At 49.4% G+C, this 13877-nt stretch overlaps 1 protein-coding gene across 4 annotated transcripts in view; it reads right to left on the bottom strand.

The window, feature by feature from the left end:
• Positions 1 to 2556: 2556 nt before the first annotated feature.
• SLC25A28 (solute carrier family 25 member 28) overlaps positions 2557 to 13877 on the bottom strand; it is a 31755-nt gene continuing 20434 nt past the window's right edge. For all 4 annotated transcript variants that reach the window (XM_073552808.1, XM_073552809.1, XM_073552807.1 and 1 more), the window contains one exon: positions 2557 to 4364. In XM_073552808.1, the coding sequence (XP_073408909.1) occupies positions 3850 to 4364 (515 nt within the window). In that variant the 3' untranslated portion in view covers positions 2557 to 3849. The remainder of the gene's footprint in view (positions 4365 to 13877) is intronic.

Genomic DNA, 13877 nt, shown 5'->3' with positions numbered 1-13877 from the left:
ATATACAGTAGATAACACAGGATCCAACATTCACAATAGACGATATCACAGCTCACCTCCACAAAGACCTTTGCACACCACTCATTAGTTACTTCCATACCAAAGATAGGGTCAGAGCCTGTTCATTGCTGCTAATGTGCATGTGTGTTATTTCCTGACACAACTAGAAGTCAAGAGTCTGAAAAAGCCCCTAGTGGCCAGTGTGAAAATTGCAAGATTTCTATTTTTTTTAAGGCAGATTGTTTATTTTCCATATCACAAACAAACAAAACATTGCCAAAAATAAAATATAACTTTATCACCAATCCCGATTTAAACAATAGGTAACTTTCTGATAACAGGTTTTCTTTAAAGAGAGCATGTCAACCAATATAAATCGGGCGCAGATAAGTTTTGTAGGATGATCCAATTAGCAATAAGGTTCCGAATCGCCAAAGTAGCATGTTATAAATATAATGGCCGATGAGATGAAGCTTTGAAGGTCACAGACCTCCCCCCCTTTATGACATCACATGGATCAATCAGGAGACCCCCGCAGACCATACTCTTGCCACAACGCCTACAGAGGTCATCTGCAAGGTTTTATTCACCCGTCGGGTCAGACATGTGCGCCAACTGTCCCAACCTTGACAAGACCGTCCTCAATGCTATTCTGCAATGTGACTGACGGCGACCCAGTTAACTAAAATAAATTGCAGGGCCTCTTTTAGTAGGTTATATAATGGCTGATATGCCAGCAGGGAGTGATTGGAGCAGGTCATTTATGAAGCTGCTGAGTCTAGATCAGCACTTCTATTTTTCGGAACGGCTCAGACCATCAGTTTCCTATGATTGACCCTTTAGTGTGCGGTGATCGGCAGCACAGACAGAAGTGGAACTAGTGCAGAAAAGACTGCTCCACAGCGCCCCCTGCTGCTCTGTAGGCGGAATCCTTTTCGCCTGCGTCTGTGAAAATACCGACCCCCGTGGCCTTCTATGTGGACATGAAAAGTGCGCCAAATATTTTTGCATTTGGGTTTCATTAAAATATTTGCACCATCAGGATATTACCGGCTCTTTTGCGTTTTTGCACATTGCTGGCGGCAGAACGAGGTAACTGAGAATCCGTTAGACAGCTCGTTTAGAAGGTGAAGTTTGTAAACTCTTAATCTGTTTGTTTTCTGAGCTTCTCGCAACTGATTGATGTGGTCTGTGGTCATAAATCAGGTCACAAGAGTTCAGTATAGGACAAAATGTTACAAGCTCCCATCAGGACGAGCTCACTGACTGATTCTCAGGTAGCTCATGCAGCAAACACAAATGGCAAAAAGGCGCAACCTTTTTTTTATTATTAAAAATCAAGTGCAAATATTATTTTTAAGTCACAATATAAGCAAAATAAACCCACCAAGGTGTCCACATCTTTTGTACCCCATGATGTCATCAGTCACTATGAAGCCTTAATGGACATTCTTTAAGCACGCCGCTCAGGCTACCTCTTCTTTAGGGTCGGTCGCTATTGTGTCTGACAATTGCAAAGCTTTGGGGGCTCAATTTATGGGCACAACTCCCTTTGTGATGTCATTGCTTGTCGTGCCCTTCACCGGTGACATCACCATCTGCTCTGGGGCTTTAAAAATGACCCGTTATGAGGTCATCATCCTGTGACATCATCTCACGCTCTGATGATGATTAAGGCAAAACTACTTTCACGACATCATTGGTGGCGACATCACTGGCACTTTCGTCACCTGTTGCGGAGCCTCCGTAGCTGCACCAGGTCTGGTTTTATATGGGAAAGTGAGGTTGATTTGGAGGTAAATGTAAATCAGTCTGCAACTTTTAAAGTTAATTTTATAGCAAAGTTGGGGAAAAAAAAAATCTTGCATCCTTAATTCATACTCCATAGATGACACCAACAGTGTGTAATTTAAAGGGTTAAACAGCCTCATTTGTAGTTTTCCACGAAGATGTAATTGTACTTTGTCAGGCTGGGATAATGGAGACACATCAGACTTTTTGGTTGTGACATCATAACACCTATGACATCATCAGATCCCACCAGCCTCCTTACATTCTGGCTCCAGCTACATCTGAAATCAGCCGACCCGTGTTGGAACAGGGTGTCAGACCCCCCCCACAACCTGAAATTGATGACCTATGCTAAGAACTGATCCTATATGTGATGCACCTGATCGATCCCTTTAATTGTGCAACATGTATAAAAAAAAAAAAAAAAAAAAAAAAAAGTGGTCACACCAGGTAGAATCTGCCCAATAGGGCACCTATAGAAATGAATGGCGCATTCACTGTACATCTCATTTGGGGGGTCCTCACAGATACTTGGGGGGGGTCTGGTAGTAAAAGTGTGACCGAATTAATCCCATCTGATTGATGCCCAGTCCAAGGTGATTAGCGGAAGCCACCAAAGCTCTTCCTTGCTGCTTACCATGTCCTATGGATGCATGGAGAAACCATCCAGAGAACCAACTCTGTGTCCGGTAATATCGCAGCTTCCTGCTATGAATAATATCGCAGATATTTAATCAAATAAGAAAAAAACAAACACCAAAATAGTTATTTATGGTCTCAATTTTTTTAATGTGCGTTTGGACCAGGATAGTCAAAGAACAGGTTTGGATGAGATCGTAAAGAGCAGCAGACCCAAAATCCAAAAGTACACATCCGTCCGCAGCCCCTAATGCTGTGATATACTGCTAGAGAAAACGCGAGGCGGGAAAAACGATAAATGGAAAAGACACCAAAAATAAATAAAAAAACCCCAGACTTCAAAATAATAAAGGTCCGGAGATTAAAACGTACCCCAGGTTACGTGGAGACGACTACAGCAGATGGCGTCGCACATTCATGGTCATCAGATGTGCAAATGACGGAGGGGGGACAACTGTGTGCGCATCGATTAAGGAGTCATTAGAAGTCAAATAGGCATATTTGCTGTAAAGCAAAATACAAAACAAGGCATTCTCTTCCAGGAAACAGATGTATCTACCCCTCTCTGCGATACTACGATATGTGCAGGAACAAGGCCTGGTCCGTACGCTCCCACGAGACACGCTACCGCCAAGGTGCGCATTATAGCGGCACGCTGTGGGGCCTCTGCTGACATTTTAGATCATCTTGTGGGATCGTCTTTAAACTTGGAACAGAGCAGACAGCTTACAAAAAAATTAAAACAAAAGTGGCTACAGGAGGTAAGTTAGCCCAAAAATCCATCTCCTAAAGAAAAAAAAAAAAAAAAAGGTCTTTAACTACAGAAGTGGAATAAGTGCTTTATCATGTGCGTGATGACAACGGCCTTGGTGACTCGGTTAAGGACACTACAAATGGAAAACTTTAGTAAAAAGTTAGAGCTCAAGGAATCCGGGAAGATTTCCACGCGCCTCGTTAGGTTACTGCTGTAACAGACACATTTATAGATATATATGCACACAGATCGGCTCAGAGATGACGGCGCTAAACTCCAGTTAAAAATCAAAAAAGGGCCATTTCCAGCCTGGCATATGTATAGGAGAGGCCCAAACAGCATTTTTCTATGGACCTAGACACGTTAGTGAGTCACTGAGGCGATGGTGTACGGTGGTCACTGGAGCCATGGTGTACGGTGGTCACTGGAGCTATGTTGGTGCTCGGTGCTGACATTCATGTTGACGCAACTCATGAGATCGATGGTCAAAACTGGTTAAGAACGAGACATTCTATTGGTTTGTTCTGCGCGTTCTATTAAGCGGAGGACAGAGGGAGGTCTCCTCATGCTAAGAACAGGTAGGATAAAACATTAAAAAGTCTGAGGACATCTCAATAACCGTGCCCGGAGCTTCACTGCATCGTGTGCTTTGGTAGTGCTGCTCGTTAGCGGCTCGCCCTCCTTTCCTCCTGGCGCTTGGTGATGATGTATTTGAAGAACTCGTACACAGACCACGCGATGGCCGTGGAGGGCATCTGATAGATGACTCTGGCCTGAACCCCTCGAAAGTAGGCAGTCACGCCGCCTATTTGGTAAACCGTCCTGAAGGCATTAGCCATGCCTGTGATGTGTCCACTCGGGGAGTTCAAGGCCAGAGATTCCTGTGTGTTCAGCAAGGTCTTACAAACGTCCAGTGGTGTGGTCGCGGCGGCGGCCACCGCTCCCGCACAGGCCCCGGAGACCATGTGAGAGGTCGGGTTGTACTGTCTGTGAGGATTTAGTTTCTCCTGCAGGACCTCATACGTCATGAAGTGTATGGCCTGGAAGGGGATGTTCATAGTCAGTTGGGTTGTGTAGCTTCGGTAAAAGGCACCAGCGCCCTCGTTGCGCCACACCGCCCTCATACAGTCAGTGACTCGCCGGTACGGGGAATTGTACATCTGCATCCTCTGCTTGATCACTTTGGAGAACAAGGATTCCGAGGGCAAAGCAAAAACCAAATCCGGACGGGGCCCCATGTGAAGAGAAAAAAAAAAGTTAGAAAACAATCACTAGTTGAATCTACCAAGGAAGTAAAATCATAGAAGTGAAATGGTCCATCTTAAACAACTACTCCCATTAAAATGGTTTTCCAGGACTATATAATTAGTTCTTAGGCCCACAGTAAAAAACAGGGAGGTAGTTGCCACCCACCTTCCTGTTGTGTCCGACATTGACCTTTCCCGGTGACTACGCACTTTCTGCTGACCATCACATGGACAGAGCAGCAGCTTCTCTTCCTCTCTAGATGGAGCGTGACTGCCACCGTCATGCTGATTGAGTTGCTTACCCATTGCCTAACTGCTAGGAGCCGGTTGTCAATCAGCATGATGTTGGCAGTCACGCCTCATCAACAGAGCAGTTTGGAAGAGAAAGAGCTGCTCTGTTGACATGGAGCAACTGAATCGCTGGCAGGAGCGGTCAGTGAAAAGGGAAACAGTCAGCCGTTGGTATTTCCCATGCGGGGATCATATTGCAATCCTTGGACTGACGGTCGGCTCTCCGGACCTGATCGCGATAGCTGCATAGAAATACATCATGCTAGCACAATCAGGTCAGGAGATACGCCGTGCCAGTCCATGCAGTGCGTTGCAATCCACGCAGGAAACACGGCCGTCTGTCAGCGCCATAAATGATAGTGTAGTGTCGGTGTGTTCATACACTCACTGATCGCAGTCTTCTCCGGTGTCCAGTGCCACTCCTGTTCTGACTCTCCAGATCACTGCATACATGAGCTGTAAGTGGCTTTAAAAATGTAAGCCTATGCAAAATCAGAACAAAGGTTCAGAGAGCCACATAGTAAGACTTCCAGCTGATGCATACAGTGATCCGGAGAGTCAGAAGAGGAGAGTCACTGGACTGTGGAGAAGACGGCAATCACCGAGTTTATTAACACACTGACACTACACTAACATTGGGCGATCGCAGAGTGTATTAACACTGACACTACCATAGTAGTTTGTCTGGGATTAGTAAAACATCCACTTGTTGTCCTGTCTGGTTTCCTTGTCTCATTTACTTTAATGGAGCTGAACCCTAAAACCAGACAACTCATGGACGGGTGTTGCGGTGTTCCTGGAAGGAAGCAGCCTTGTTTTTCTAATCCTGGACAACCCCTTTAAGAGGCGTATAAATCTTGAGCTAGCTGTAGAGCAAGTGCTCGTATGTGTTACGGCTATTCCTCCGAACCCACACACATGTACATGTGTGCCCATATCAGCAGATTTGCCCAATATTCAGTGAATGTGTATAGTGGGATCCTTTATACAAGAGGTCTACAACCAATTCCTCTCCACATGTGGTGAACCTACAACTCCCAGCATGCACTGTAGGCCAAGAGCTTGTCCAGAAAAAGGGAAAGAGAAGGCAGTGACTTAGTTGCTCGCTGACCACGTTAAAGGAAAGACGTCATTAGACCGGGTGCACACGATCCGGAAGTAGCAGCACACGTCCGCGGTGTCCAAAGCGCTGCCGACTATTGATCGCAGGAGAATCTGCATGTGTTCAATGATCTGAGCGGATTCGCCGTGTCCATAACATTGTAAGGGTGAAATTCATCTTGCGGAGGCTCGTGTCATGTTGCGGTGTGGAGAGACGTGCCGCATGTCCGTCTGCTCGGGTGATACGCGGGCGTCTGTGCATGCATTGTGGACAAGGGTTTTCTTGAAATCCCATCCACTATGCTGTAACATCTGGCCGCTGAGGGGGTTTGACGCTGCAAAAGTACTCCGTGTCCAACCCACAGCAATTACTGATCGTCTGCACATACCCTTACATGTTTTAAGTAGTTTTTTGTATTACTATTAGTTATTAAACAAGAATCTTGCAATTTACACACTCAACACTAGGCCAAATACTGAACTAATACTTCCTGCTCTTCATATTGTCATTATGTACAATAGGTTTGTATAAAAGTCTTGAGTAACCATGTTTTCTCTAGGTCACCTTCCACGACTGTATACGGAGGTTGCCTCTTTGCCCTGATGGGGGACAGGAAACACAGAGAGGTTAAAAGGCCCTCCCACCTGTCAGAGACAATTCCAGGGGAGTGGATGCCCTGGCCCAGGATTGGGACTTTCACCTTGCCTATGCCTTCCCACCAATACCAATCCTGGCGAAAGTCCTGAGAAAGGTACGAGAACACCGGACCCCGACTATCTTGGTAGCCCCGTTCTGGCCAAAGAGAAGCTGGTTCAACCTGATTACCGAGATGCAGGTAGAAGGACCGTTTCTCTTGCCACTAGAAGACGATCTCCTCTCGCAGGGGCCGATTCGCCACGCAAATCCACAGAAGTGGAATCTGGCGGCATGGTTACTGAGGCCCAGGTACTAAGATCCAAGGGGTTGTCAGATCCGGTAATTGCTACCCTACAGAAATCCAGAAAGCTGGTAACTAACACTATCTACAACAAAATGTGGAAAAAGTTTTCATCTTTCTGTTTACCTAACTTACCAGATCCACTCAGGCCAACATGTCAAAAATTTTGGATTTCTTACAGAGGGGTTTAGAGATCGGCCTTAGACCTAGCACCTTGAAGGTCCAGGTCTCAGGTCCGTTTTCGACCAAGATCTAGTAGGTCATCGCTGGATCAAAAGATTCATGACTTCGAACATCAGAATGAATCTTAAAAAACAGACAATAGTCCCTCCATGGGATCTGAACTTGGTGCTTCAAGGGCTTGCAGGTCCACCCTTCGAACCTTTGTTTTCTTGCTCTCCTCAAAACATGGCATACAGAACAGTTTTCTTAGTAGCCATAACCACAGCCAGGAGAGTAAGCGAATTACAAGCCCTATCGATAAGGGAGCCTTATTTGCTTGTTAGAGACGACTCAATAGTCCTTCGTCTTGACCCTTCCTTCCGAAGGTAGTCTCCGAGTTCCACCGATCCCAAGAAATCGTCCTACCATCATTTTGCCAAAACCCAGCAAAAGTTAAAGAGGAAAAGTTTCATACTCTGGACGTCCGACGCATTGTTCTACATTGCTTGGACCAAACCCGTCCTTACAGAATCGACCAAAATCTGTTTGTCCACTCCTCAGGTAAAAACAAGGGGAAAAAGGTGGCAAAGAGCACTATAGCCAATTAGATAAAAAAAAGCTATAGTGGAAGCATATATCACTCAAAATATGCCTCCCCCAGTGGGAATCAAGGCCCATTCAACCAGATCCATTTCGGTCTCCTGGGCAGAAAACATGGTTTTTTTGAGTACTCACCGTAAAATCCTTTTCTCCAAGACGCTCATTGGGGGACACAGGTACTGTGGGTGTATGCTACTGCCACCTGGAGGCTGACACTAAGTGAACAAAAAAAGGTTAGCTCCTCCTCCGCCGCATACACCCTCGCCCCGATTGGGGGTGGAACTCCGTTTAGTGCAACAGCAGTAGGAGAACACAAAACAAATCAGTCTTAATGCAGAATACAATCTGTCTGGAAAAGGACCACCCTAATCTCAACAAGAAAAAATATATTGATTAAATAAACAAGAGCCAACTGGCTAATAGGGTGGGTGCTGTGTCCCCCAATGAGAGTCTCGGAGAAAAGGATTTTACGGTGAGTACTCACAAAAATCCATGTTTCTCCTTCGGTACATTGGGGGACACAGGTACTGTGGGACGTTCTAAAGCAGTACCTTGGTGGGAGATTTACTTACCGATCCAAGCCACATGCACCTCTTGTTTAAAGGTGCGCCGCTGCTGCTTGGTGAACTCTTTTACCCAGGCTCGCATCTGCCAAAGCCTGAGTATGCACATTGTAATGTTTAGAAAATGTGTGCAGGCTGGACCAGGTCGCTGCCTTGCATACCTGCTCCGCCGAAGCCTGGTGCCGAAGCGCCCAAGAGGCGCCCACTGCCCGGTAGAATGTGCCCTGATCCCTGCTGGAATTGGAGTGCCTCTAATACGGTAGGCCTCCTAAATAGTTAGATGGATACATCCGGCTATGGTTGACTTTGAGGCTGCGAGTCCCTTCCTGCGCCCTTCGGGGAGCATGAACAGCGAGTCCGTCTGGCGAAAGGGTGCTGTCCGGGACACGTACCTTCTGAGAGCTCTCACTAGGTCTAAAGTGTGAAGCGCTTTTTCGACATGATGTATTGGCGCTGGACAAAATGACGGCAGGACAATGTCCTCATTAATGTGAAAAGAGGACACGACCTTCGGCAGAAAGGGGGGAGCTGGTCTGAGAACTGCCTTATCCTTGTAGAAGGTGAGAAACGGAGCTCTACAACTCCGAGACCCGCCTAATGGAAGTTATGGCTACCAAGAATACCACCTTCCTGGACAGGTATGACGACACTTCTTGTAATTGCTCAATCGGAGCCTCCTGCAGGACAATCAGGACCAAGTTAAGGTCCCAGGAGTCTAGGGGCGTTCTATAGGGGGGTACCAAATGTGAGATCCCCTGGATGAATGTCTTCACCTGCATTTTAGTAGCGATTTTTCGCTGGAAGAGGACAGACAAGGCCGATATCTGTCTCCTAAGGGAACTCGGGGCCAACCCTGAGTCTAGGCCTGATTGAAGAAAAGCCAAGATGTTGGGAATAGAAAAAAAACAAAAAACAGTGGAGCAACCCCGCGGTCTCGACACCAACTAAAGAAGACCTTCCAAGTGTGATGGTAAATCTTTGCTGAGGTAGGCTTCCGGGCGCTAACCATTGTAGCGACCACTTCACACCCAAACCCCACCTGGGTCAGAATCCAAGATTCAACGGCCATGCCGTCAAACACAGGGCCCCTGAGTTCGGGTGGAAGATCGGTCCCTGGGATAGTAGATCTGGGCGCTCGGGCAGTCGCCATGGGACGTCGGTGAGCAGCTGCACTAGGTCTGCATACCACGCCCGACGGGGCCAGTCTGGGGCTAGTACAATTGCTGGAACCCCTTCTGTTTTGATCTTTCTGACAACCATCGGAAGTAGCGGCAGCGGGGGAAACAAGTATGGAAGGCGAAACTGGTTCCATGGTAGAACTATCGCATCCACTGCGATCACTCGTGGGTCCCGAGACCGCGCGACAAACACGGGCACCTTGGCGTTGACCCTGGAGGCCATCAGATCCACATCCGGTGTTCCCACCGTTGGCAAATCTGCTGGAAGACCTCGGGGTGCAGGGCCCATTCCCCGGACACGACACCCTGCCGGCTGAGGAAGTACACCGCCCAATTCTCCACGCCCAGTATGTGGACTGCTGAAATTACCGAGTGATTCCTCTCGGCCCAGCGAAGTACGTGTTCTACCTCGCGCATGGTTGCCTTGCTGCGCGTGCCCCCTTGATTTACGTAAGCAACCGCCGTGGCGTTGTTTGATTGAATCCGGACAGGACGTCCTGCTAGAAATGTTGCAGCGCCAGCCGCACTGCTCGAATTTCCAGCAAATTGATCTGGAGGCCTGCCTCATGTCGTGACCATTACCCCTGAATTGCGTGGTGACGGAAAACTGCTCCCCAGCCGAGCAGGCTCACGTCGGTTGTGACCACCAACCATTAATCTGGGGGGAAGGGCTTCCCCTGACGAAGGAAGGAACTGCTCGTCCACCACTGTAGAGACCTTCTGACCTGAGAGGACAACCGGTACCGATGATTGAGCGTGAATGGGCTCTTGTCCCAGGATGTCAAGAGAGCGTGCTGCAGGGGACGCAGATGAAATTGGGCAAACGGAATCGCTTCCATTGCCGCCACCATCTTCCCTAGCACCCTCATCCCGAACCGAATGGTGTGAGGGACTGGCTGCTGCAGTTTCCGAACTCCCTGCCGGAGCGCTAGAGCCTTGTCTTGAGGGAGAATTACCAACCCTCGGGAGGTGTCGAAAATCATCCCTAAGAAAGAAATTTTCTGAGCTGGGACAAGGGATGACCTCTTCCCGTTGACTAACCAACCTAGGCGGGCTAGGGTATCCAGCGTGATGCTGACATTCTCTTCGCATGCCCGAAACGATGGGCCTTTCACCAAGAGGTCGTCCAAGTATGGCAAGACAACTATGCCTCGAGAGTGCAGAACAGCCATGACGACTGTCATTACCTTTGTAAACTCCCTGGGGGCGGTAGCCAGCCCGAAGGGTAGTGCTACAAACTGGAAATGCCGACCATCGATGGCAAAACGTAGGAACCTCTGATGTGGAGGAAAAATAGGGACGTGCAGATAGGCATCCTGGACGTCTATTGAGGCCAAGTATTCCCCTTGCTCCATTGCTGATATAACCGAACGGAGAGATTCCATTCGAAAATGTTTGATCCTGATGAACTTGTTCAGGAGCTTTAGGTACAGTACCAGCCTGACTGTCCAGGCCTTTTTGGGGACCGCGAATAGATTGGAGCCCTGAGTCCTCTCGCACTCTGGTACGGGAATAATGACTCCGTTGCGCTGGAGTATCTTGATGGCTCCCAGTAATGCTTCTGCCCGGGCTTCCACTTTGGGAAGCCAGGAAAGAAAAAATCGTTTTGGGGGATACGTGACAAATTCTATCTTGTACCCGGACGACACTAATTTCGCCACCCATGCGTCGCGCGCTACCGCGACCCAGACGTGGCAGAACCAGAGTAGATGGCCGCCCACAGTGTCGTTTTCGGGTAACGGTTGCCCCGAGTCATTTAGCTGAGGGTTTTGGGATCTGGCTCCCCTTGACCTGGGCTGGCGAGCCCGCATCCTGCCCAGCGGGTTGGCTCTATATGTGACCTGTCGATGCCTGTCTTGGTTGTAGCGAACTGGAGCGGCGGAACTGGCCGCTGCCATCCACATGGGGTTACGAAACACCCAAAACCGGGCCTGAGGCTGACGAAACGGCGGCTTAATCTTCTGCTGTGGGAGAAAAGTGCTTTTCCCCCGTAGCATCAGAGATGAGTTGGTCCAATTTCTCCCCAAATAGGTGGCTACCTTGATAAGGCAGGGAAGTTAAGGATTTTTTGGAAATCGAATCAGCCCGCCACATCCTTAACCATAGAGCCCTCCTAATGGCGATTGCATTTGCCGCCGCTAGTGCCGCGCAATTAGCAGCATCTAAGGAAGCATTGATCAGGTAATCACCTGCCATCGCGATCTGACTCGCTATCTCTGATACCTCCGTCGGCAGGTCCCTATCCTGCAAGACTTTATTTAATGATTCTGACCATGACATCATGGCCTTGGCTACCCATGTTGCTGCAAATGAGGGGGAGAGAGCTGAACCTGATGCCTCAAACCGAGCGGGCCAAATTCTCTATGAGCCGATCCGTGGGCTCTTTAATGGAAGAAACACTAGGTACCGATAACAGACTTCGAGGCCAGGCGTGACACTGGCAGATCCACCACTGGGGATTCCGCCAATTTCTTACAGAGCTCCGGTGCAAACGGATACATTGCGTCCAGCGTTTTCTGGCCCGAAAACCGCCTGTCCGGTCGTTCCCTGTGACGCTGCACTATGTCCTCGAACTCTGGGCAAGTGCTAAATACTCTATGTGGTCGCTTGGCCCTCTTAAAGGACACTTTATGACCTGAGGCCAGAGAGATCTCATCCTCTATACCCAAAGTCTGATTGACCGCTTCAATGAGACTGTCAACCGTTTCCCGACACCCTGGAGCATCTAGGTCCAGGGGCTCATCAGTGTCATAATCCGAACTGTTCGCTCCTGGATAGCGGAGACAGTGAACGAGACGCCGCACTCACGGATGCCGAAGCACCGGACGGGCCCGGAGACACTGTGTGGGTTCTCTTCCTATGCGCCTGTCTAGAGTGAGAGCGGCCCATGCAGGCCGGAGGCTCTTGTGAGGTGGATGATCCCTCCCAGACAGGCGAGCCGCCATCTCTGCCCCTATCTGGGGCCCGAAGGATATCAATCACCTTTGTCAGAGATGCCATGGACCGGGAAAGCGATAAGGCCCACTCCGGGGGATCCGGACCCCTGGGCGCGCTCGGAGTCACAGGTTTCGCATAATTTTTGGCTCTGTGCCCGTGGAAACCTAACTCCACAAGAAATGCATGCGGCATAAAGCAACGTGTGTGCTTTATCTTTTCCGGACATATTACTGCCAGGCCTAATTTATATGAGGGTTGCGATGAAGGGAAAAGGAGGAAAACACCACCTTTAATCGCCCGTAGCGCGCCTTCAGGGTCGGGGTCCACTTACCTCGTCCTGTGTCCCCAAGTGCTCCTGCCGCTGCCTGCGTTTCCTCTGGGTAGGCCGGGACGTCCTCACCCAATCGCGGCCTACCCTGCAATGAAGCCAGGGGCTCAATTTGTTCGGCGTCCGCCCTAGCCGGGGGGGGGGGGGGGGTCGGGAATGACATCACTCCGGGGCGTGACTTCTGCCCGCGGCCTAGTGACGGCCGAAGCCGCGGACCAAGTTTTTCATGCATGCCCGCCCGCCGCGCGGGGGGGGCGCTCTATCTACCGCCGGCACCCGGCAAATGTTCCGCAAACACAGGGCCCCTGCAGGAGGGAGGAGGAAAAAGAGGGAAGGAGGATTGCCCTATACCTCCCAAGACGCCTGGAGCCTCAGTGATTCTCCGGGACGCTGCCGCAGGATCCTCCCCAGCCCTCCATACCTGACTCCGGATCCAGCATTCCAGATAGAGGGGATGGGGTTAATTTCTGGATGGTGCAGGAACCCTAGCTCCGTCTAACCCCTTCAGGGGGTGAGGAGAGGGACCATCCGCCGCCTTGCAGTACCACCGTCTAGCGTTGGTGGAGCAGTGGGGGCCACACAGACTAGTCTTGTGCCTCTGTGCAAGCCCATGGTTTCCATACCTAGGGGTGGACAGGGCTAAGTCTGGCATTATGTCCCACGTTGCGGGAGAGGATACGTGGAGGGACATTCGCACGTGCTCGCCCGTTGTTGGTTTGGGGAAATCAGATCCTTTCAGGGTGCGTTGCCCCTGTCTTATCTTCATAAAATAAAGAAAAATAGAAGTCTGGGGAAAAAGACCCAGATATGTCCCACGGTGCGGGAAAGGATACGCGGAGACGATACTCATGCTTGCCTGTTGATGGTTTGGGGAGATCGGACCCTTTCAATAGGATCCGTCGCCCCTGTCTCATCTTCATGGAAAGGGGAAAAAAAATAGTCTGGAGACATCCAGACGTGTGTGCCTCCAAAGGACACTAAGCAAAAAACAGTTCCGCCGGCAATTGGGGCGAGGGTGTATGCAGCGGCGGAGGAGCTAACCTTTTTTTGTTCACTTAGTTTTAGCCTCCAGGTGGCAGTAGCATACACCCACAGTACCTGTGTCCCACAGTACCTGTGTCCCCCAATGAGACAAAGGAGAAAAACAGGTGCATCTCCAGAGCAGATCTGCAGGGCAGCAGCGTGGTCTTCACTCCATAGCTTCTCAAAGCATTATAGACTGGATGTAACATCCAGTAGGGATCTAGTCTTCGGCCAAAAGGTTCCCAGGCCGTTGTCCCTCCCTAGTGCCAAATTTGTTGGTATTCCTCCGTATACCGTCGTGGAAGGTGACTAGAGAAAATAGAAT

The sequence above is a fragment of the Dendrobates tinctorius genome, unplaced genomic scaffold (genome assembly GCF_039654945.1).
Source record: "Dendrobates tinctorius isolate UK_male_01 unplaced genomic scaffold, ASM3965494v1 ptg000196l, whole genome shotgun sequence".
Classification (NCBI taxonomy): Eukaryota; Metazoa; Chordata; class Amphibia; order Anura; family Dendrobatidae; genus Dendrobates; species Dendrobates tinctorius.
This window is presented reverse-complemented; position numbering and strand designations above follow the sequence as displayed.